Genomic DNA, 24,380 nt, shown 5'->3' with positions numbered 1-24,380 from the left:
TCACCTTCCAGCGTTCCATTGCAGGGCGTCTGTGGAGGAGGAGGAAATGGGTTTCTCTTATTCTTGGGCTCTTCCCGGGGAGCGGAATGCCCACGTAGAGCTCCAACACATACTCACTGGCATGGTCGGCGAGCTGGAGTTGCTGAACGAGAAGCGCGAATCGTTGTCCTCATAGTCAGCCGCCTTGCTGAGTCTGAAAATATAGATAGATATAGATACAACTAAGTTATGATATTAGTTTATACTCACGAGAACTTGGCGATTTCCGAAAGATCGAATGGCGGCTTGGCAAACTTTTGGTACATGGCGAACAGATTGTAGCGCGAATCCTCGACAGCTTCCTTTATTTTTGGGTTGGATTTATCAACAAGATCGGGGATTAGACACTCTCGTTCTCATTTCAATGGAACCAAATGAAAGCTAAGCGAGGCAAGAAGGCAGTTGCATGGAAAGAGTTTGTTTTTTTGGAGGCCAAGGAAGAAGACACGTGGATCGTTGGTTTTGGCAATTTTATAGGATTTATTTATTGACTCATAAGTGGGAAAAGGTACAAGAATATATTGCAAAACGACTACCGACTAAATAACTTGGGTTTATATCTTCTAAGGTTATGGGTTAGTGATTAAGGTATGTTAAGGATTAGCAGTCCAATGTAATAAGCTTTCAGGCAATAAATACTATGCAAATCAACAGTGAAAACTACAAAAACTCAACCAAATATAAATATATGAATTCATGCTAATAAAATTAGAGACTTATAATTTAATAAATAAATTAGTAATTTAGTTATTTTCAAAGGCCTTTAAGACCAAATTGACTACACAGACTACACAGGTTTAGTCAGTTTGTAACTACAAGATTATAAGCGAGATATATCAAGTTTACGGCAAGAATACTATAGTGTGAACTTTGATCCCTCTCCACAGGTCGGGATATTCTGAGAAGAACCTCTCGACCAGGATTAGTAATTGTGTTCTGGCGATCGCGAAAGCTGCAAGGCAAATTGTTGGGTTATCAGGGAGCTCCTCCGTCCGGAGGACTCTGAAGCGAAGCTGAAGCACTGCACCGGGCATCGAACCTATAGCTCTACGGATTCTAGCTTCCTTACCCGGTTCAAGTCGAGCGGCAGCTGGGCAGCCTCCGTGGAGGAGAGTCGCTGTCGCTTGGACGGCACGGCGGCATCACTGGACTCGCAGTCCGTGTCGCCAGGTGCCCGTCCTCCGCCCGATCCCGCTCCCTGCGAGGGCAGCTGGGTGAGCAGACCACCGTACCGCGCTATGCTGGCCGAGTGGCCAAACCCGGCGTCCTTCACAATCTGCCGCGCCAGGGGGAACAGCTCGTCGCGGCGGGTCAGCAGCCAGATGGGCTGGGGGTTCCGACACAGCTGGGCCGCCGCCTCATTGACGCACACCTCGTGCAAGGTCAGCGGCTTCTCCGGCCGCCGTTTGCAATCGAAACGGCCATAGATGGCCGAGTACTTACGGATCTCGTCCATGCGCCGCGGATCCTGCTCCCCCATGGCGATCACCTGCTCCAGTTCCCGGGTGGTGCGCTTCCTGGTGGTCTGGGCACGCGGTTCCCTCTGCGGCAGCTGCCTGCCAATCTTCTCCGCACACATCGTTATCCGCTGGATCTGCGCCTCGGTCAGCACGGGTGTGAGCTGGGGCGAACTGGAGGAGACCTGGTGGGCGGTGTTCGCCGGCAGGCTACTGTTCGCCGAGGGATGCGGACTGCTGGTCAGCGGGTTGGGGGCCAGCACCAGGGGCATGGGCACCGAAGGAGCTGAGGCGCAGCTGTTTGGGGTAATCAAGGGGCCAGCGGGAGTAGGAACAGAGGTGGAAGGGGCCAGGGGAGCTGGGGGAACCGGCGAGGGCACGAAGGAGGAGCCGGAGGGATTGAACGAGGGAAACTTCTGGCGGGGCAGAGCGGGCGTGGTGTCCGGATTGAAGATCAATGCGGGTTTCGGTGGCGTTTCGCAGAGACCTGCAAGTAAAATTGTATTAGTATTACTCTATTTATAAAAAGGAAATTTAACAAATCAACTAGGTGTTGTAAATATTGCTCCTTAGTCTTTATAAAACATTAGAGATCCTTACCCAGATGCGGCATCATGGGGCCGTGGAAGAGACCCGGATTGTTGGCCCACTCGTGGAGCGCCTTTTGCAGCCGGCGCACGTGGAGCGGCTTGGAGGCCATGCCCACCAGGGCCATGATCTCGAGGAACTCCTCCTCGCCGGCGTCGTACAGCTGCTGCACATCATCGCCGCCCATCTCGAGCAGGGTGTCGTAGTAGGCCAGCAGACTGGCCCGCTGAAGGACTCGGTACAGCTGCACCTCCGCCTCGTTGCCCGGTCGCGATGTGGTGATCACTGGAAGACACAAAACAGGCGTATGCATAAGAAACGGGCTTGAAGAAGTTCCAGCAAAAAAAAAAGATATTTATTAAGTTCTGGCAGGCGACGTTCTCACAATGCCAAGCGCCTATAAGAAAAAAATTTTAATTAAATTCGCTTTTTCCTACCCAAAACAAAAAAAAAACTCGACGGACGTCTGGACCCTAACCCTTTTTTCGTACTGGCTGAGCAGAAGCAAAAAAAAAGGAAAAAAAAAGAGAAAAAACTCGAAAGCACACAAAAAGGATGAGGCAAGCGCTGGGAACGAACTCATCTGCATAAGCATGGTGGTTCAACCCCTTTGGAAAGACCAAGGATCCGATACGATCCGCTTTCTGAGTCGGCAAACTCGTTAGAAATGCGTCACGCATGCGCAAGATGCCAGCAAGGATTGCCAGGATCATTTAAATCTTACCTATTTCTCTCCTTTTTTTTTTTTGCTTTTTTCTGGTTTTATCACTTTCGATTTTTGGCCCAAAATAAAGAAGGATAGCATCGTGTGAAATACATATATGTACATATAGAGTCGTATCTTAGCTAAAATTCATAGGAAACCGCCTTGAGTAGCCAGCGATTTATTGCTCATACTAATGAATCCCAAGATCGAGGAGGCTGTAACTGTTATGGCAGCACAGCTCTAAATGGACGACTCCGATGACGATGACGATGACGAGGATGATGATTATGTCAAATCGTAAATAATTATGTGAGAATATTTCAGGCGGCGACAACGTCTCCAGCCAGCTTTAATTAATAGAAAAACGAGCTGGCCGGCTAAATTATAACAAACTCTGGGCAGAAAAAGCTGCCTACATCGATTGCCATCCTCCGATTCCACTCGCTCTTTTTGTTATTCGTTTTTTTCTTTTTTGTCATTGGTTCGCCTTGGTGAACTGGAAGCCACAAGCGCATCCACCGACGTGCAACACCAAGGATGCGCACTTCGCGCCATTAACCCACGCTCCGCTCCATGGGGTTGTTACGATTTATGGCCAGGCAGCAAGAATAATTCGCATTCTTAGCCGCTTAATTGGGTATATCATAAATAGTTTGGAAACTAAAATATCAGACCAGTTACGCGGACTTGAGAGTTGTGGTCAACCGAGCGTACAGCTGAGCTGAAATCAGTGTCGACTTTGAAAGTGCTTACAAGTGTCCGCTAAAACCAGCAAACTAGCAGCTAAGTGCAAGGCTGTGAAAACTAGTTAATGGGAAGGTTACAAGAGTTACATTTTCCCCGCTTAAGTGAAAGTTCTGTGGTATTAAAATATCTGAATATCATCATAATCCCCTTTAATCTATGATTTATGGATGTTTCAATGATTTCCAAATATAAATATATTATTTTAAAATTGTTTAACTTCTCTGAAGGCTTTATCAACTTTTCATTTGATCTAAAAATTAAAAAAAAATGTTTACCCAGCATAGAGTGACCGCTGAAGGGTTAATGGCGTGGCCACACTTCTGGTCTATCCAAGCACTGGTTCCCCCAGCTCCCTGATCTTAACTTGGGTATTTAACGCAGACCTGCGTAAGTCGGGAGTCTGGAGGAGCAGCAAGGAGGGGCAACCGGTGGCAGCAATAAATAAATGAGACGTGATTTCAATACACAAATAATGCCAAGGAGGGAGGATCGGGGGATATGGAGGAGCAGGAAAATCGGGAGGCTCGGGAGGATCGGGAGGATGGGGAGGCAGAGAACTGGGGACACTTCGTTGTGGCTGCTCCAGCTCCTCTGCTTCTGCGGATTGTTGCTGATTTTTTATTTATTTAATTTGCGGGTTTGGCTTTTTTTCTTTCATTTTTTACCCACTGGGTAAGAGACGATGCTGCGGCTGCTGTTGTTGTCATTTGCTAAATATGCTGTTTTTATGCGAACGGCAAATGGTGAAGATGGACAAAAAATTAACTGCAGTAACTTTTTAGTTGGCACTTGGCAGCAATAATGACATTCGACGCCACATACCAAGCAGCTGCCCAAGCAGCCAGGAGCAGAAAACGGAAAACCGCGAGTTGCCAGCAGGATTGGCACTCAGAAAAAAAACCATATGATTGGGTTTGATATGTTAAGAAGCTTTTTCTAATCGGAATTGTAATGTATGATATCTTCTTATCCTTATTCAAATGAGAATTAAGTTACGTATTTACTTCACATGTGGCTATATACTTGCACCAATTTTAAAACTTTTCTCACAGTGCATTTGGGAAATGCGTGAGAGTGCGGCTGTGTGTGTGAGGGGGCTATGTGTGCGTGTGGAGCGGAGCAGTCAATCGTGCGATCGCTTCGATTATGGGCAAAAAGTAGACGCCGGACTTTGCAGACTTTGACTTGGAGAGTTGGACCTGGAGTCGGAACCTGGAACCTGGGACTTGGGACTTGTGACTGGGACCAGGGTCTGAATCCTCCTCCTCCTGCTTCAACTCCTCCCTTCGATCCTCCCTTGCTGCTGGGCATCGGCAATGGGCAAGTAACCGAAACTATTTCTCATATACAACGATAAATTAAAAGCCAACTTTTTCAACGACCAAATTCTTGTCGATCAAAATTCCATTGGTGGCAATAACTTGGACCGTACGTGCCAATGGCCAATGGCCCCAGCCGAGGAACCATAACCATAACCTGCACAGGAAAAGAATAATGTCTGCCCAAATATTGCCTGCATTGTTTTTGGGGTCATTACGATCTTAATCTTGCTAATTCGAGGGTTTAAATAGGACCTGTTTCGCCATAAATTTCCATGTGCTTAACTGCAGTTCCGCTTGTCTGAATATTACTAATAATTACATAGGAAACTCTTTTATTTTTTTGCCTTATTACTGAAGTAAGTGATAAAGCCTAAGTCAGCTATGATTCTATTCAAAAAGAAAATATTGGCTATATATTTCTTTCTGTGTGGCGACATCTTTTCTTTCGACAGTTGAGTATTTTTGCAACGAGAACGCGTCTCGTTGGTTGACTACCCTTCTTCTAACACAGATTTATAGAAATATTTTACTACCCTCATCGCTTGGGGTGAGTTTTTTCTGTGTCCTTACAACGTTTTTTCGTATCACCCCTAAGACATGGCCTATCATCATGCGGTTCATCTAACGGCTGCCTTGGAATAGGCATCTTACCTGGGTCTGGAATGGATCCTATTGGATGAAGTCTGCCATTGCTACCTCAAGAAATCCTAGACCTTCAGCAGATATGCAAAGTAAGACACCCTAAGCAATTGAGCACCGAGGAAATGAAAACCGGAACAGGATCCGCTATTTCTGAAGAAATTAAATTACCCAGCAAAGGCAACTTTCAGCGTCCTTTGTTAACAGATGGAGGTCCTTGAAGACCAGGGACAAGCTCCTTGCGTTTTCCGTTACATAACATCGCCAGACAATGGAAGCTCGCGAAAAGAGCGCGAAAACTGCAGCAGCGGCTGGAGGAGATTTGTTTGCCTGCAGCGAAGCTTTGTCAAAGGATTCGTTGCGGTCGAAGGATCAGGATTGGACACAATAACATTTATACAAGGGGAGGCATCTGCGTGATCAAATGACGAAAGGATGTGCATGTCTTTCGGGGATAAATCGGAACCTGTTTCAGGTTTTTAATCGAATGTGACAAACGAAAATATTAAATTTCCATAAGGATAAAGAGAAAGTAACTGAGAAAAGATGGTTTATGATTTTAAAACAGAAAGGAGCATGCATTCTTCAAAAAGAATTCCTAATGAAAACTATCAAAACTTAGCTATAAATTTAATTAGTTCCAATAACATATGTTTCCCTTCCACAACTGTACTTTGATTTCTAATGCTGATTTTAAAGTGAGAGCTTTAAGGACCTTCTACTTCTATTCACAACTGTACTAAACATGAACCAGTAGGGAAATCCCTTGAAAACCCTTTCACTATTTCAGAGCAATGATTTATATTAAACTACTTACTTGTGCCATTCGCATTCCTTCCAAAGATCTTGCCCTGCGGACTCATGATGGGACTGGAGGAGGCCGACGGAGCACCCGAGAGGGATCTCTGTCCTTCGGACAGTCCGCTGGCCAGCGACAGATTGTACAGATCCTCCGTCTTGGGCAGTTCCAGGCTGGTGGTCAGCAGTTGTGACTGTGTGACGGATGCGGATGCAGATACGGATGCGGAGGCGGATTGGCTGTGTCCTTTGCTGCTCGTGCTCGCAGCCGGCGATGGACTGGATGTGGATGTGGTGGTGGCCACCGCCGTCGTGGGAGTTGTGGGATTCGAGCTCGCCTCCATTGCGATGAAACTCGTTGACAAACGTTGACGGATTAAGTTGACGCGATTCTCACGAGAGGCGAACGAAAACCAGGCACAAACACAAACAACCAGGACGAAATGCATGCAAACTAGGATCTAGGATCAAGGATCGAGGATCGGGTGAGTACTACAGGCTACGATTAACTACACTAGATATGTATGTATGCAAGTTTGTCTCTTTAGGGAGAGTTAAACAGTTAAACAGAAGATGTCCGTTGTAACGGCAGTAACGAAACTCGCGCCACACTTTCAATCTCTCTGATCTCTGCGATCCGCTCAGCTCGAGGCCAGACGAACTTCTGTTCTCGAATCCCAGAACGGACATCTGAGGAACCCTTTTCCCAACCGGCCGACGAAAACGAAGCCAACGAAGCCACCCGAAGTTCAGCCGAAGTCCACCCGAAGTGCAACCGAGTGACGGGCGCTTTCGTTTTCTATCAGCCGGAGCTGAAAAAAAGGGTTAAAATCAGGGATAAAAACAAAACCAAACAAATGGGTTGCGGAGGGTGAGGGACGTAGGACATTGGTTTCCAGGTTTGAGGGTTACTTTTTATCTGCCGATGCTCAAGATTCCGATTCTCTTATTAGAGAACAATGATTCCTCTCTCTCTCTCTCTTCGCAATTGAGCGGCTTTGAGTGAGTTTTTGTGCTCCGCCTCTTGAGAAACACTCACAGATCTGGAATGCCTTGGGTGCCTGAGATACTATCCAAAAGATCCTTTTAAATCCGTTTTGATGAAGAATTCCGTTAAATCTGTTGGGAATATTCAAATTTCAGCAAAAAAAAAGGTTGAATAAGATTGCATAACCCTTTTCCCATATCACATGAATCATTATGTAAGTGCATTTTTTTTAGTCTTGGAAATCAAAATTCGTTTTCCTTCGGAAATATTCAAATATTTTTTTGGTAAAAAATATATAATTATAAGACTTTTGTAAGCAGTTTCCTATGGAAAGCGAAAAACATTTGTAACGTACTTAACTATTAAACATTATGAAAAAAATCCCCCATTAAAGTTCTCACTTTTACCCAGCCTTCAATATAGTAAATGCCTATATAACTGAAGATTTTTTGTATTTATTTTGTATATACAAAAACAGTTTACCATAGGGCGTTATCAAATAGGGGAATACTTTTAAAGATTGCCGTCTACGCTACCGATAATCGTAATAGTTAATATAGTTGCATTCTGGATTTGGAGCCATTAGATTTAGGTTTAGGTATGAATAGATTACACTAGGATGGAGTTACGTTAGCAGTCGAAGAGCGGGAACCCCTGGAAACAATCGTAGGCTACACCAGGCTAGTCCTTAGTCCTGGCAATCGCCACAAGAGCGGGGTTCCTCCCGCACATGGTGTCAGTGTGTCCTTTTGCGAGTGTGTCCTCACTATAAGTTATTCACGCTGATGATCTGGTTGATCCAGCCGATGAACGAGGACGTCTTCACATAGACGCCGGGCACATCCTGCCGCCCGCAGCCGAATCCCCAGGAGACGAGGCCGGCCAGCTCGTAGAATCCATCATCTTGGCAAACTAGAGGACCACCTCCATCGCCCTGGCAGGCGTCGTGTCCCTCCTCGCCGCCGGCACAGAAACTGGAGGCGGGCAGGATGAAGATCTTCTCCGTCACGGCGTTCACCTTCCGGATGCACTCCGTATCGCTCACGATGGGAATCTCCGCCTCGCGCACTCGCAGTGGAATGGGACCAGCTTAAAATACGACCAGAAGTTAGAAGTTTCCGATGTAATCCTTAGGATCAAGTAAGTACCTTCTCCCATGTATCCGTATCCGGTCACTGTGCATCGCTTGCCCGCCGCATGGCTCACTCCTCGTGCAGGAAGACACACCAGGCACACTCCGTCCCGCAGCTCCGCTTGACCATGGAGCTTCAGGAGAGCGATGTCGTTGTCCAGGGTCTGGCTATTGTGGTTGTGGTGGATGTAGGTGGTGGCCACGCGCAGTGTCTGCGCTCCTGGACTGCCGTACTTGCGGGTCAGATCGTAGTCACCTACTCGCACATAGATAGCATCTCCGGAACGGACAATGCTGGAACAGGAATAGTATTAGGAATCATATCTGGCTTGGCAAAGGGGTAACCACTTACTTGGTAACACAATGGGCCGCTGTGAGCACCCACTGGGTTCCGATCAAAGCTGCTCCACAGAGGTACTGATTCAAGGAGTTGATCAACGCCACCTGCCAGCACCACTCTCCATTCTCGCCATCCTCTCCTCCCACCACTCGTGCCCTTCGTCTACCGCTGAAGTTCGACTGGAGTCCGTAAAGCGATCTCTGTTGATAGTACTCCGGATAGACCAGATCCGGCTGATCCGCCTGAGCTTGGTGATTGTGATACGAGCGCAGTTGGTTGCTCTGCAGACTACTTGACTCCACTAGGTCACCCAGTTTATCGTTGTGAATCTGGATGGGCACAATGGCGGATCCCAGGACCAATCGCTCATTGGATTTGTTGAAGTTCGGAGAGTATCCGGCGGCGGAGGTCATCTGGCGAGCTGTTCTCTGTACTCCGTACTTGGCACGGGCGTAGGAGACCAGGGATAGAGCCTGGGATCTGCCCGTTCGCAGAGTTCCCTTCACACCACACACATACTTGGAGTAGACATGTGGCCTTGGAGTCGTGGTGGTTGTTGTCGTCGTCGGAGGCGTGGTCATGGGGGGCTGAGGTTGTTGCGGAAGACCTGGTCCGGAAACTGGATAGTAATCTCCGTAGTTGGGCGCCGGCGGCGGTGGCTGGTAGGGATTGGGGTGGTGTGGCGCCATCTGAGGTGGTGGTCCCTGTGGCGGTGCGTTGTTCATGTACGAGTAGGGTGGTGTCTGTGGGGGATATGCCTGGGGTGGACCAATGGGCGGTGGGGGTGGTGCCGGGTAGTAGGCGGTGTCGTTGCGCGTCTGGAATTGCTGCTTCTCGAGGATCTTGCTCTTGGGCGCACAGCAAATCTGGCCGGAACGCTTGCAGCGGAACATGTCAGTCATCTCGGCGTTTTCTATGGGGAATTATGTATTACTCAAAGAAACCCAACATGGAGTCCAATCACTACTTACTGAAGCAAGTGAAGCTGAGCAGGCTGACGATGCAGGATCCTGGGCATTCCTCTCGCGGATCGGGACTGGGGGTATTGGGCAGGACATATGGCGGAGCAGTGGGCGGGGCCGTCGGCGAGGGCGTGGGTGGTGGCAACTTGGGCTTGGGAGCTCCGGCCCTTGAGTTGTCGCAGCACACGGATCCCTTGGCACAGGTGGTGGGTGTGGAAACCAGCACCGAGGGTCTCTCGCAGAAGGCGGCCATAATGTTGAGCAGACAGAATCCCGGACAGCGAGGCACCTGAACCGGAGCCTGAGGTGGCGGCGGTGGTGGAGATGGCGAGTTCAGAGTGCTCTCCGCAAAGGATATGATTTGGGAGAGGAAGTCCCCGCCTCCTCCGCCTCCAGAGGTCGAAGATGGGGGTGGCGGCGGTGGAGACGCGGGACGAGCGGGCTTGGCTGCTGGCTTGGGAGCATGCTTGATGGCCGGCTTGGTGGGCGGAGCCTTGGAGGAGGGCGGTGCCTCCGAGGCACCTCCAGTCACACAACAGCTTCCCTCGCCGGGACAGAAGGCATCGGAATCGATGTCATCACAGAAGATCGCAAATATGCCATTCATGCACTCGCCCTCGCACTCCTTCAGCACCTGGCCCTGACCTTGTCCGGACTTCAGCTTGTTGCTCAGTGGCGGCTCCTCCTCCTCGCCATCCTCCTCCGTCTCCTGATCCTCCTCCTCCTCGGCTGCCTCCGTCGTTGTGGTGGTCGGGTGCTTCTTGTGCTTGCTCGGCTTCGGAGAACTATTGTTGGTTCTAGCCGGTTCTGGCGTTGTGGTGGTGCTGGTGGTGCTAGTGGTGCTACTTGTGGACGTGCTGGAACTCTTTGCGGGAGCCGATTTCTCGGACAGCGTCTGGTTGGGCTTCAAGTTGCCCATGTGTTCTATGGGCGAATCGAAAGTTTGTTAAGTTTAAGGGGTATCATTCAATGGGGATTACTTACTGGCTGGAATGTAGATATCCTTGGGAAGCTTGCCATTGGAATACTCATCCAGGGAGACGCAGCACTTGGTGCCCTCCTTGCACAGTCCGTCGCTGGTCAAATAGGCCTCACAGTACTCCGCGATGCGGTCGGCCACACAAACTCCAGTGCAGTCTTCTGAAAGTATTGAAATATATAAGGATTTGGAATCACATATTCTGAAAATTGCGACTTAAAGACCTCTAGCATGGTACTTTAGAAGTTGGGGAAATAAATTATAAAGAAGTTGGTTCTCCCAAACTTACTGTTTGCATCATCGGCCTTGGTGGCCTCCTCCTTGTCCTTGGGCTTGGCAGTGGCCACTTTCTTGGTGGTGCTGGGTTTCTTTGTGGTGGCCGCCGTGGCTTTTGTGGTGGAGCTGGTGACAGGTCGCTTGGTCTGTGGCTTTGGCTTTGGTTTTGGAGTGGTGCTCGTTGTGGTGGTCCTCTTTGTGGTGCTGGTGGTGGCCACCGTGGTGGTGGTCCTCTGGGTGGTGGTGGTGCTAGCCGTGGTTGTGGTTTTCGGCGTTGTGGTTGCTCTCACAGCAGTGACATTCTTGCCGGCTGAGAAGATGATTTAATTAGGATGTAAAATAAAATTTATTTATAATTAATATTACCTGGAGCATTCTCTATGCAGCACTTCATGCTGGGCGAAGGGCAAGCCACATCGTCTAGAACTTCGTAGCAAATCAAAGTGGCCAACGTGTGGACACATACTCCAGGACAGTCCTTGGAATCAGCGGTGCTCGTTATGGTATCCAAAAGGCCTAAAAAGACAGACAAATTATATAAGAAACTCATTAGCATTAGAATTCTAAAGAAATTAAGGAATTAACAGAATTCTCACCTGATAGGAAACTGCCAGCCAGGGATTCATCCTGAGCCTGTGATGGGAATGGCTTACTGAACAGCAAAACGCTGAAGATCAGGGGCAGAACAAGGCGGCTCATTGTGCTCGAATGTCTTGGCATAATTCGATGGTCCAAAATGGTCAGCACGTGTTCATTTCTTACCAAGAATCTGCAAGAGAGACAGAGAGAAAGATAGTGGGGAGATAATTAGCGCTGGTCAAGTGAAAGTCGAGGTGGCCGCCACTGAATCATCATGATTCCAAGTAACCTCGGGCCCCCCAGTGACGTAATGCGGCAGCTTGGAGCAGGGGCATCATCTGCCACGAGCCCAGAGATCATTGGCCTAGAAAGAAGATCATCATCATCGTGATGATGATGGTTCATCATCGAGATATTACCACTGGGAGGCAAGGTGTGTGATAAGCCCGAAACCAGTTTGTATATTTTGGCTCTGGTTCTGCGTTGCAGGTGCCCGGTGCCCCATTTCAATATTACGTATACGTAGCGGTGCCTGCCGCCGCCTAACGGGCACCACACCAGCTCCATTCCGGCCATAATCCATGTATCTGGGTTGCCCAGAACGAGTATGGCAACCGACGACCCAAAACTGGTTACACATACTCAAGACAAGTCAACGAAAAATTAAAGAGGACCATGCAAATAATTATGGGCAGTCAGAGAGGTCGGTAAAAGCCAGGGCATTCTTGGGCCACAATTAACGAAACCGTTTAATGAATGAAATAGAAAGTACTTAGTACGAAATGAAACCTGGCCGATAGAGATCTCGGATGTTCCAGCGAAAGTGCACTTTGAGTTACTTGACTTACAGAAACTGAATCGGAATGGGATGCGGAATCCGAATCGGAATCGGACTTCCCCAATCACGTGCGGACTAAACAAAAGCTTTCTACAAACCGGAAATTTCTCAACGGCTCGAGCAGAAACGGAGAAAAAAAAAATGAAAATATTATTATGTTTATTTGGCCAGCTGATAGGGATAGAAAGTGCTAGCACGTATTTTGGGTCAAGTGAGTCGTTTCTCCTCTGGGTAACACATTCCTGCCCCATTCTGTCAGTCCAAATCCACGAATTCCACCAATACCAGCGGTATCGCCACGCCTACGCCACCATGAATACCAAGTCCGGCACCAAAACCAAAACCAAAAACTAGGTCAGATGCATAAGGCGCGACGGCATTAACACCGATCGTTCTTCTCTCTTTCGGTCGAGTTCGTTTCCTCAGTTATTTGATTCTTCGATTCTTTGGCTCTTCGGTTCTTTGGTTCTTGGCACTGGCATGATATGGGTTGGGAATCGAATCACTTGGCATTCCAGTTGGCCAAATGCGTATGCGTATACGAATTTGAATTTCACGCCAGGCGAAAAGAAAAAGAAAAGATTTCTTTCATAACAAATAGAACCGCTTGGCTTAACTGTAAAGCGTACACTGTAAACCGTAACTATCGTAGTTGATTTGTCAATTTGCAAAGCGATTCGGGTCTCTTTTGTTTGGTTTCTTTCGTTTTTAGCACTTCCATAAAAGTCCCGACTGGAGAAATGAAGACACGCGAAGAAACGTAGAAGACCACGATGTCGATGTCTCGAAGAGTTGGAGGAATTCTTCGCCTTAGGCTTGTCGCACGAACAAGTTAAGCGACTTCTCGGTTTCTCGGCTATCCCCATACCCGTCTCTTTTCTTTCTTTGGGATCTCGAGATCGTAAGATCTTCAGATCTTAACGGTATGTTTGCATACCGCCTAACTGTGTGCTGGCAGCCAGGAGAATTGGTATCGATTCGGAAACCCACTTTTAACTAGAGTCCAATATGCAAAGTCCAGCGAAAACAGGTAGGAAAAGCCACTCACTCACAAAGGTTTTTGTTTAAATTAGAACGATCCTCGGTATCTCTGGTATTGTGTGTGTGTGTGTATATATATATGTGTATATAGTATCTGGAGGATGCGATCACGACGCGACTGCACCTTGCGAAAGCCAAAAGCCGACTGACCAGCACTCAAGGTTCTCAGCGATGGTAAGCCGCCAAGGCCGGGAATTCTCCGGAGAAAGTGTGTGGAAGGTGGAAGAGTTCGAGCCTCTTTCCCGCGAAGAGCGGCGATCGATTCTCTTAACACCATCACCTGTTTACCTGGCCCACACCTTTTTTTTATAGGTGGATCATAAAACGTAAGCACTGTTGCTCCTAACTCTGCGAAACTCGGCACTTTATCACCGAAGGTAGCGACATCTTTATTAGCACCACCCTACTTTACAGTTTTTTGGCAAATGAAAAAGAACCCCCGGAGTGTGCCTACTTTAGCGGATTAACGTACCCCTATCCTGTAAATATAATTTTTGCACATTTGCATTGTGTGCGCGGCTTAGTTATGCAAATCTCAAGTGCCTGGCTTGCATATCTTACGTTGGCCAACATCTTGTTACATATGCTAATTCGCAACTCCTGATCCCTGATCCCCGATCCCGAATCTTGAGGAGCTGTTGACGTCGTCCTGTTGCCAAAACATTGCGAATTGCAATTACGAGTGTACGCGAATCTAATGAGCAACTAAGTGCATTTGCATATGGCCTGGGAAAATCGGGTAAGCCGAAGATCCCGGGATTTGCGGTGAGTCGGGAAAATCAGTCATCAGTTTTGCATAAGTGCATTGGCGAAAATAGTATTTAATTGGGGTGGTGATGGAAATTATATCGCAAATTTATGCTTATAAGAATTGAATGTGCTGAAGAAGACATACTGCTGTGCAAAATTAAGAAAAAGCATAAGAGCCTTTAACATAGCTTAATCACTATAATAATTTTTTATGTATTAACAAATGTTTGATTTAAGTAACTTTTAAATTTAATTACAAATGAAACGGTAATCATATAATATCATATTAATATCATTCTGCTAAGTTTGAAATAGAAAACAGATAGTGCTAATTACTATCGCCACCCATTTCCTATGCATTGTCTAGACAGTTCCAAGATCCGATGTCTAGGCAAATGAGTACAGAGACAAGCCTGCGAGTCCTTCGCGGATGTTCCCAGGCTCCTTTCGTTCGATTCCCCGAGAGACACGCAGTCGCAGCCGTCGCGCATCCTTCGTTTCGGGGCAAAATCTTCTCAAGACAAAACTTCACACGACCAGATCGGCTAGAAATTTGAATAAAACGCTGCATAAAAAAAACCGAAAGTGGTAAAAAAAAGTGAAAAAAGTTCATAAAAAAAACGAATTGAGAAAAAAAGTATTTATCATTCCGTGCGAGTGTGAGTGCGATCGTTTTATACCTGGTCCCGAGGACCTCAGGCAAATAGATAAGGAGTTGGTGGTGGTGGTTTAGCCTTCGTCCTGCGTCCTACGTCCTTCGTCCTGCGTATGCAAATCGCTCGCCCGAGTCCGCGATGATTCCTTTTCAATTCGAACAATGCCGAGGGTCGCCGCCCTGTCCTTTGGCCACACATGTTTTCGTCTGCGTTTTTTCTGCATTAATCGTCCTATTTGGAAAAAAAATGATTAAACCCTTTCGTTCGGTACATTTTTTTCCAAGATTTTTCCCCGTTTTTTTTCTTCAGGTTCATCTTTTTTTTTGCTTAAGTCATCCCGTTGTTGTAATTTCACTTTTCCGTGAGAAATTTTGATGGGTTCCTATAGAAATAGGATGCTCAGGTGGGACATAAAGAAAGGATTTTTTTTTGAGAAAATGTAGTTTTATTTCGAATAAAACCGGAATAAAGAAAAAGAAGCGAGAGTCTTGAAGCTTCAAAGAAATTACTATTCATAATATGTATAAGTTTAGCATTATAAATATGATACGTTTTATAAGTACTTGAAGTTATTAAACTTAAGGAGCTACTATGTAAAATTTTTAGATGTAACTAAATTAAAATTGTAGACCTCATTCTGTTGCGGTTGAAATGCATTTTCCAAACGACCTAAGGCGATTTATGTTCAAATAATCGACGAGCCTGCATCGTCGTGCCCTGCATTCTAAGCAATTCACCCCCCGGCGCGATGAACGATGATGATCTTGGGCTCGAAAGGATTCGATCCGAGATCTGACCGAGTTTCCTCAATTTGCATATCGAGGGTCGCGAGCTCCTTTGAGGGGTGCTATCGTCGGAGAAAGGGTTTGTCATGGGAACAAAAGATGCATTCAACGCCGAAGAATAGGCGAAATCAATATTTGAGGTAATTAATTAACTGCATCAATATTGGAGACGAAGAAATCCATAACAATATTCACATTTACCAATCAATTGATTGGCAATTGAATGTTATCTTGAATATTATCGGCAGAAGTCATTTGGAATGATGGTATGCTCACATTTCATATCTAAATCAAAAGAGTTTTGCTTTTCAGAATTTATTTACTAGTAATAATGAACAAGACCTAATCAAAAATTTAGTATATCTAGATACATACATACATATGTCTTGTATGTTAAGTAAAGTTATCTACCCTGTACAATTTCTTATTTTTTTTATCAGATCTCAAAAAGTTTTGAAATTTGTAGAACGCACTGTCAAGATTTTGTTATTACAACTTTTCTTTCCCTTTCTTTAGATTCAAATCGAGCGGTCTTTAGATTTGTTCCTAATAACGCGATCTGGCAACCTCTTACAATAAAATGTTTCATCCCTGGAAAGAGGGTTGCCCCTTTCAAATCATTGGCGCGAAGTTTCTCAATATCGTACTGATATTGATATTGGGCGAAATCCCACGGGGCTGTTTGTTAAAATACATTTTTTGAATATTTTTTTTCGAGAAGTTTAATTTTGTAATTTTCGTAATATATATTAAGGAAAATTGGAAAATTTACACACTTGTTCCTATTTGAAAAGCACCTGCTGTGCTGAGTGACCGCATTTCGCTCACAGGCTGAGGTATTTTTTAGTACGTTTCGGCGCTCAGCGTCTGCGGTCACACAAACGCCAAGTACGTGTCCAAAATCATGAACCGAAAGTAAATCAACAATGTTGCTGCTGCGAAACGCAAATGCTCGCTAAACTCGTGAAATTGGGATTCGAAATCGCAGGTGCGAAATCACACCGGTGGGGAAATCGGATTCAGATGCACTCCGTCGGCGAAGCGCAAAACTACTGAGCACGCAAAAACAAAACCCTGCGAACAACAAAAACAGTTACAGCCGATAGCAACAGCCACAGTCACAACAATAGCAACACTTGCGATAAAACACACAATGACAACACGCACCGTGCAGAGGAATCTCTGGGCCTCTGCTGTGGTGGTGCTGATCCTGCTCCTGTTCTGGACGGACACCACCAGAGGATACTTTGCAGCCATCGATGAGGCGGAGACCAGCAAAAACTGCTTCTGCGAGGTGGGTGTATAAACGGATTTAATTCCTGATTTAAGCCATATTAAAATTCGTCGGTATTTAAAGTAGTTCATTTCATCATAATTTGCTTATCCTCTAGCGAATCCTTACTGTGATTCTTAAATATTCCTATTGAGAATTTAATTATTAAATGATGATATATGTACTTAAATACTTTTAAATGATATTAGGGAAAAAGTTATTCGTGCTAACGTCGGTTTTGGTTTAATTATATTGCAATATGCACAGTATATACACTATACATTCACAGTGATATACCGTGATATAAAGTCAATTAAAGGTGCTCAAGCGATCTTATTTGTATATAGTATATATACCTGCTATTCCCACCGCAACTCTATGATATTTATATATTTCGCAGTTGGAGGGATCTATAAACGACTGCAGCTGCGATGTGGACACGGTGGACCACTTTAACAACATGAAGATCTATCCGCGACTGCAGAGCCTGCTGGTGAAGAACTTCTTCCGCTTCTACAAGGTGAATCTGCGGCAGGACTGCCCCTTCTGGCCGGATGACAGTCGCTGTGCGATCCGCTTCTGCCAGGTGGAAAACTGCGAGGAGCAAGCGATTCCCCAGGGCATTAAGGACAAGGGCGAGCACAAGGAGAAGGCCGCGTTCAAGGTGAGTTTCCGGGTATTTACCGAGCTATCGTCTACACTACGATTCTTATCTCATTCATTCTTTGACCAAAATCGGTGGTACTCCACTATCTAGCCAAGCACTCAATGGGTTTGTAGGTGATTTATTTGTATTCGAATGTTTGCGGCTCCTCAAGAATGAACCGCATCCGTAATCTTGAACTGAGCCTACGTACGCTGTTAATGATGTGGCCTTTGATTTTGTTTTGCAATGCTGACGTGGTCTTCATATGTCATCAAGCGTTCATCCGCCCCTAATTAGTTTTGGTCTTATCTAAAGTATTGATCACTCCCTAATAAACTATTCCATATAGTTAAGTAATCAAAACACCAAAATTCTTTAGGAAAAAACGAGGCAGAAAGTCAATTATATTTTTACAGATAACTCAAAAGAAGTGCAGTGCAATATATTTCTTAAAAAGCAGTTGTTCTTATCTTCATAAACAAAAAACACTTTATACTCGCAGATTGCAAAAAGAAACAAAATCATATTATTAGCCAGATATCGTATGAAAGTATTGATAATTATTTATACTGATAATGCCGTTCAGAAATATATATTAATATATTCGTAAAAAGCATTATCAGTTTAATTAAAGATTACTTAACCATCAATGAAACAATGACTGACTTAAAACTTAAGCACGATTGTTTGCACAACTGTTTACCTTACCTTACTGACTTCCTCATCTGGATCTTGTCTTTACAGTACACGCGCGAGGCTCAAGTGGGGGGCGCAGCCTGCTCGGATGGAGAGGATTTTGACAGCTCTTTGGGATTCCTGGACACGAGCATCAGTGACCAGGCGCATCGGGAATTTGAGCTGTGGGCAAAGCACGACGAGGCGGAAGAGGACTTTTGCATCGTGGATGATCATGAGGAGGGCTCCCAGTATGTGGATCTGCTTCTAAATCCGGAGCGATACACAGGTTATAAGGGCGAGTCGGCACATCGGATCTGGAAGAGTATCTATCTAGAGAACTGCTTTGGTGGCAACAACGAGACGGCTAACAAGTTCTCTAACTACGTGCCCCATTTGGATTTGCGTGATGTGTGCTTGGAGCAGCGTGCCTTTTACCGCATTATTTCTGGCCTTCACTCTAGTATCAATATTCATCTGTGTTCCAAATACCTGCTGTCGGAGTCGAAGGACTTCCTCGATCCGCAGGGCATCTGGGGTCCCAATGTACAGGAGTTTAAGAGACGCTTTAGTCCAGAAACCACAGGCGGTGAGGGTCCGCACTGGCTTCGCAATCTCTACTTCATCTATCTGATAGAACTTCGCGCATTGGCCAAGGCTGCTCCTTATCTGCGGCGGGAAGATTACTACACAGGCATCGCGGAGGAGGATGATGAGGTTAAGCTAGCCATCAACGATATGTTGTCTGTTATAGAGTAAGTCAAAGAATTCCCTCTTCATCTACAAAGATTTTAATCTTGCTTCTTTTTGCAGAAATTTCCAATCTCATTTCGACGAAAACGCCCTCTTCAGTAACGGGATTGCCTCCATTAAGTTCAAGCACGACTACAAGGAGAAGTTCCGCAACATATCCCGCATCATGAGCTGTGTGGGCTGCGACAAGTGCAAACTGTGGGGAAAGCTGCAGACGCAGGGATTGGGTACTGCTCTAAAGATTCTCTACTCAGAGAAGCTCAATCTGGCCACGGAAAGCGGTTTGTGGGACAAGCCGCACATCGAAGCGGATCCCATCTTCAGGCTGTCGCGAACAGAGATTGTAGCTCTATTTAATGCTTTTGGCAGGTGCGTCTTGTAGAGTAAAAGTAGTTTGCTAGAATATTTATAACTCCACATTTGCTTGCAGACTATCCAACAGTATATACGAGATGGAGAACTTCCGGCGCGTGCTGAGGTAACCCATCCAGTCTGTACTAACCGAGTGACGAGCCGGATCTCATTCGCCTCACATGAGCAGCTGTGCACCGCCGCTCCACGTACTAGTTAATTCATACGCACATCGCTGGGGCTGCATCTTGGGTGTTCTCCTGAATGCGGTTTCCCTCCCATAGTTCGTAACATTTTACCGGCCAGAGGCTAGCAACCCCAGGATAGCTGCTTCCCTGTACATACAAACTATCACCCTAGGCTACTTGTACTTTAGTGCACCGTATCACCCTAAAAAAAAACCAAATGACAAAAAAATAGCCCAGGAAGGATGCAGGTGTTTATTGTAAGTTAGCATAGTATTTATTGTATCTGGAGGAGTTTGTGAGCGGAACTTAATGAGCAAGTAAACGCATTGTGCAATAACACAACCTTACGACACAAGGACCTAAAATAAACTTCTGTCTGTTTTGAAACCCCCTCTTTAACGTCTCCATCGATACGGGTCCTAGCAACCAAGTTGTTTGCCGTTCCAGCTGTCGGCTTTTGTGACATTTACGAATTGCTATCCAGTCGATCTGCACTTGATTGTTCTTGTGACTATATTTTCTGTGCGAAATGGTGCTTCTTCAGGTGAAACGCGGAGACGAGGTTATCTTCCTCTATGAGACAAGTGTTAAGGAGAAGACCGATACTGTGCTGCGCGAGCTTGTGGCTCTCCACAATGGTCAACTCAAGATTCAGCGTGTGTGCATGGAGATTGAGGAGCTGGGGGAACACGGAACCATGGTACCGGGTGAAATGATTGGCCTGAACGAGGAACAGAGGGAGGAGCTCAAGCTTAAGGATGTCTGGGCGGATAAGTGCATCCCGTCGGGTGGTTTCACTATCAACAAGGATCCGCTTCTCCGCCGAAATGGACAGCAACCAACGGAGGCGATGCAAAAGGTCCTGGCAGGTGCCATAACCGACGCTAAGGCTATGGTGGATCGGGTAATGTATTGGAAATGTGCATCTCTGCTCGAATTTGGAAGATATGTTAAAAGCCGAACCATATTAATATTTAATCTTCAAAACCTTTAGCGCCTGGCTAAATCCTCAAAGACACTGACCCTAAAGATCGTTGAGGAGGCATTGAACCTTCTGCGTGGTGCTGTCACTATTGTGTATCCCATGCAGTTGCCGCCCCACGACACCATACGCATGGAGTTCACCAATACCGAGGATCTGACTGGCACTCAGGCCTCCAAGGAGGTCATCGAACCTTCCAAGGCGCAGTTCTGGTTTGCAGGACGCCAGATGCTGATGGGGAAGCTCATGAGTGACTACTTGGGTCAGAACGACAAAACCAAGGTGGCTGTCCCTATGATATATTAACTTTGTTTTCCATAACCCATCCTAATACTTAACCAGGTGGTCGTGAAGCTGAATCAAATTGGTGAAGGACCGCCGGGACGCGAGGCCGTGATCACCGAGCCCTTGCGTCGTCAGATGATGGCTGAGGCCTTCCGCCGCCAGGAGGAACTCAAGGTAGGACCTTTTTTTGTAGAGAGAATTCCAAATGGTGTTTTATTTGCTATAATTCGAGTATAAGTATATCAGATATTAGTAGGTACTGTTGCTCCACCGGCTAAACTAGTTTAAGAAATCGCTGAATATTGCGTAGCTACAAAGTCGAGAGTTAAGGCGAGACGGATGCCTATATCCTTGGTCTGTCCTGGTGTTATTTTTCTTTTGCTTCGTTCAGCAGATGTCAGTTGGTTTATGCTATATATACTCTATATAAATGCAACTTTTTCTAAGGCGCATCTGCTGCAACGGTTAGAGCGGGGATCGGGTAAATAAAGCTCGGCCATCCCATCGTTGTTCATCTGGGGGCTATATGTCCAGTATATATGTGTGATTATCCTTATTCAACCAAGAAAAGTAAAGATCCGTTCCATTTATCTGTTAGTTGGTGTAAACGTTGTATAAATGCGCTGAGTAGAATTTAAATTCAGTTCCCCTTGTACAATGCACAGGTCCTTAAAGTTTGGTGCTGTTTTGTATGGTTTTCCAGTAGTCCTTTCTGGAATCCTATTTTTCGATGCGACTTGCATGGCCTGATGTGGTTAATCCGCTTACAGTATGACTAGTGGTTTCTCGGGGACATCGCACGTAGTGGCTTTCTCCTGTTCCTGGTCGAAGTTCTGTTCACTGGTTCCCGAATCTCCGGCGGGACTGATTGGTATCAGCGACTTGGTGCTGCCGATTAGCTCTTGGTTGTCCATCGGAAGGCCGTGGTCCGACATTTCGTGACCATCCATCGCTTGGTGCTCCAGGTCAACTACATCGTCGTCCGTATCATACATCTGATCCTGCTGCTTGTTGGCGAGTCCTGGGCCAAAGGGACCATCATTATCTGAGTCATCGCCGGCACAAACACAGCGCATCTTAGCATCGTCCCCAACCTTTACGGATTTGGTGATGATGCATAGCGATATAGAGGAGATCACAAAGAGCACGATGGGCACAATCAGCGAGACCACAAGTTCCCTGTAAACCTTGTCCAAATCGTAGCGTGCAACCACAAACTCCACATTCGAGTCCTGTAAGAGGTAATACAAACGTCAGGTAAACTGATACCAAAACTGGAATTCAAATGGAGTTTGTTCCCCCACAAACCTTGTTATAGTAGCACTGGTAGCGTGACTGGGCGGTATTGTTGTCGCCATCGTTGCCATAGCGAGCCACAAAGTCCTTGCACTCCCCACGAAGTGTGTTCACGCAGCCCTCCAGGTTGATGAACAGTTTCTTCCAGCTGTAGATGGTCAGGTTGGCCTGGTTGGGCAGGTACCTCTGCTCGGGATCCACCGACCTGGTGCTGTTCTCATAGATTGCCCAGAACTGGGTGAAGTTCATGAAGGGAGCAGGCAAGGTGTCATGTTCCAGAAGGGTTCCATTTATGCAATCCGTGGCACTTTCGAAATATCAGATTGTAAGCCATAGCTGATATAATGCGACTTAAGACTTACGTGATGCGGTTGTCCGACTCTCTTGTGACTGTGGCACAGTTGGTCAACAGGTTGCCATCATCCTCCTTCCAGAACTCAAAGGGTTCGATACGCACGCCGTGCTCGGATCCTCGGGCCTGGTTAAAAGCCACTGCGTTCTCGCAATCGGCTGCAATGAGATTGTCCTCCTGAAAGGATTATGGATTTTAGTACCATTTTAAATTCCACTCCATCTCCAGCTTACATGCATAATAAGGGTGTTGACATTGGTAGTTGTTATCTTGGAACAGTAACGATCGCAGCTGAAGGGCTTTTTGATCTTGGTGCAGTGCACCCCGTGACACTCGAAGAATCCATTCAGCTTCTTGTTATCCTTCTGCGAATTGACCGTAAGTCCGTCGGCCTTGTGGTGGCACAGGAAGAACTCCGACATATTCTTGCAGTGTCCTTCGATGAAAAGCAATCAGTTAATGAACATTCACAGTGGGTCTTTAGCATGAAACTTACCATTGGAGCAGTTGAAGACGCCTCTGATGTTATTGCAGGCGGTGCCGTTATTGCAGTTAAACTTGTTCAGCCGACTCAGATCAATCTGTAAAGAGAGAATAATGAAGGATAATGGCCGTTCGATGATCGTTAAACTCTCGTGGCGCCAAGTGCCTATTAAAACCGTGGAGGGCAAATACTTGACACGCCTCATCGTCTGTCCACCGGCAGTGGGTAAAGCAAAGAATGAGTCATGGCGGAACTTTTTCTATTGCTGGATGCCCAAGACGATGACGTCTTCTAGTAGTTTGTTTACTTTAAAGTACAGCTACAGTTGGTCACAAAAGTTTACCAATTGTTGTTTCGGAACTTTTTATCCTGGACAGGTGCTATGAACTCACCATGGCGCACGATGTGTTGGTCACTCGGGTGCAGTTGTTCAGCTGTATATCGGTGCCGTTGCGTCGCACTATCGAGTGGATCTGGGGACAGAAGCCACTGGTCTTGGTCAGGCACCACTCTCCGCAGGATGCCCAGGGGCAATTGTTGGGCATCTGGCGATCCACCGTCTGGCACATGACCGGATCCAGCTCGAAGCCGGACTTGAAGGCCCTAGGAACAGAATATACTTATGAGTAGCTTATAAAGGGGGCTGTAAAGTAGATACCTACTTCAGGGAGGGCGAGTAGATGGCCACGCTCAGGTAGACGATGGACACGCAGGACAGCACCATGGTCAGCTGGCACAGGCAGATGGCGCGACAGATGCGCGCATCCTGTTCGGGAATCACCCGCGGTTTGTCCTTGCGTCGCCCCATTTATCCCGTCCTGGTGTGGGTCTCCACCTGGTAATGGCTCCTGGGTGTGGGTTGAGTATCCAATTCTCGGCTAATTTACGACTTGTTGATTTGGTGGCCCACTTCCGGCCCTGCTCCTCCTGCCCAATGCTGTCCTTTGTATTGTCACCCTACGCCGTTCTCAAGGTGATTCCTTTTTGGTTTGGTGGGTGGTGGTTGCTTTGGTGGGTGGGTGGTTTGTTTGTGGGGGTGGGCGGGTGGCTTTGGCCTGTGCCGTTCTATTTTAGTTAGCTTGGCTCATTGGAATTTAAAATCACTCGGACGTGCGGGATAGCGATATGTGGAATGGCAGGTGGGGAACTGGGACGTCTTATGTTCTAACGCCGCCAAGGCGAGATTCAACCAGTTAAAGACTTGGCCGATTTGTCTTTCATTTGCGGACGGAGTTGCCACCTAAATTATTCGGAGTTTCCAGGGTTGCGACCGACCCGTTCACGCATTTTACTCGAACGTTTGTTTTCGTTTATGCACACGCGAGTTGGCACTTTTCATGAAACGCAATGCGTGAAAAGTGCATCGCATAAACGCAGTGAATGTTTGATGGATGAGTTCTGATGGCTTAAAGGAGCCTGTTTGCCCGATTTTCGCACGTCCACTCCCGACGGCCACTGAGTCCTGACTGAAAC

The 24,380-nt window shown here is 46.5% G+C and overlaps 5 protein-coding genes across 7 annotated transcripts; 2 read left to right on the top strand and 3 right to left on the bottom strand.

The window, feature by feature from the left end:
* LOC122617462 (NGFI-A-binding protein homolog) lies at window positions 1–6,745 on the bottom strand. 2 transcript variants are annotated; one of them, XM_043793327.1, is made up of 6 exons: window positions 6,316–6,640; window positions 2,097–2,369; window positions 1,109–1,983; window positions 250–341; window positions 114–193; window positions 1–29 (listed from the first exon to the last, which is right to left on the bottom strand). In XM_043793327.1, the coding sequence occupies exons 1-6, from the start codon at window positions 6,638–6,640 to the stop codon at window positions 1–3; spliced, it is 1,674 nt and encodes a 557-aa protein (XP_043649262.1). The 2 variants fall into 2 exon arrangements, with proteins under 2 accessions (XP_043649262.1, XP_043649261.1); XM_043793326.1 differs by lacking the exon at window positions 1–29 and having other exon boundaries at window positions 58–193; window positions 6,316–6,745.
* Window positions 6,746–8,050: 1,305 nt separating this feature from the next.
* Window positions 8,051–11,693, bottom strand: LOC122617268 (protein masquerade). 2 transcript variants are annotated; one of them, XM_043793038.1, is made up of 8 exons: window positions 11,570–11,693; window positions 11,340–11,489; window positions 10,987–11,283; window positions 10,703–10,858; window positions 9,728–10,642; window positions 8,769–9,669; window positions 8,433–8,710; window positions 8,051–8,373 (listed from the first exon to the last, which is right to left on the bottom strand). In XM_043793038.1, the coding sequence occupies exons 1-8, from the start codon at window positions 11,691–11,693 to the stop codon at window positions 8,051–8,053; spliced, it is 3,144 nt and encodes a 1,047-aa protein (XP_043648973.1). The 2 variants fall into 2 exon arrangements, with proteins under 2 accessions (XP_043648973.1, XP_043648974.1); XM_043793039.1 differs by having other exon boundaries at window positions 10,703–10,855.
* A 4,789-nt stretch (window positions 11,694–16,482) lies between these two features.
* On the top strand, window positions 16,483–19,895 carry LOC122618103 (ero1-like protein). The gene is made up of 5 exons (XM_043794236.1): window positions 16,483–16,916; window positions 17,296–17,559; window positions 18,286–18,971; window positions 19,030–19,338; window positions 19,400–19,895. The coding sequence occupies exons 1-5, from the start codon at window positions 16,776–16,778 to the stop codon at window positions 19,449–19,451; spliced, it is 1,452 nt and encodes a 483-aa protein (XP_043650171.1). The 5' UTR covers window positions 16,483–16,775; the 3' UTR covers window positions 19,452–19,895.
* A 142-nt stretch (window positions 19,896–20,037) lies between these two features.
* LOC122616478 (cilia- and flagella-associated protein 298) lies at window positions 20,038–21,264 on the top strand. Its single transcript, XM_043791941.1, has 4 exons — window positions 20,038–20,412; window positions 20,503–20,772; window positions 20,833–20,949; window positions 21,223–21,264. The coding sequence occupies exons 1-4, from the start codon at window positions 20,038–20,040 to the stop codon at window positions 21,262–21,264; spliced, it is 804 nt and encodes a 267-aa protein (XP_043647876.1).
* LOC122618102 lies at window positions 20,992–23,935 on the bottom strand. The gene is made up of 7 exons (XM_043794235.1): window positions 23,570–23,935; window positions 23,300–23,510; window positions 22,920–23,004; window positions 22,657–22,859; window positions 22,434–22,600; window positions 22,084–22,378; window positions 20,992–22,007 (listed from the first exon to the last, which is right to left on the bottom strand). Exons 1-7 carry the CDS (start codon window positions 23,713–23,715, stop codon window positions 21,540–21,542), a joined length of 1,575 nt encoding a protein of 524 aa, XP_043650170.1. The 5' UTR covers window positions 23,716–23,935; the 3' UTR covers window positions 20,992–21,539.
* Between the last annotated feature and the right edge of the window lie 445 nt (window positions 23,936–24,380).

This window comes from Drosophila teissieri, chromosome 3L (assembly GCF_016746235.2).
Source record: "Drosophila teissieri strain GT53w chromosome 3L, Prin_Dtei_1.1, whole genome shotgun sequence".
Classification (NCBI taxonomy): Eukaryota; Metazoa; Arthropoda; class Insecta; order Diptera; family Drosophilidae; genus Drosophila; species Drosophila teissieri.
Note: the sequence above shows the minus strand (reverse complement) of the source record. Positions and strands in the feature narration are given on the sequence as shown.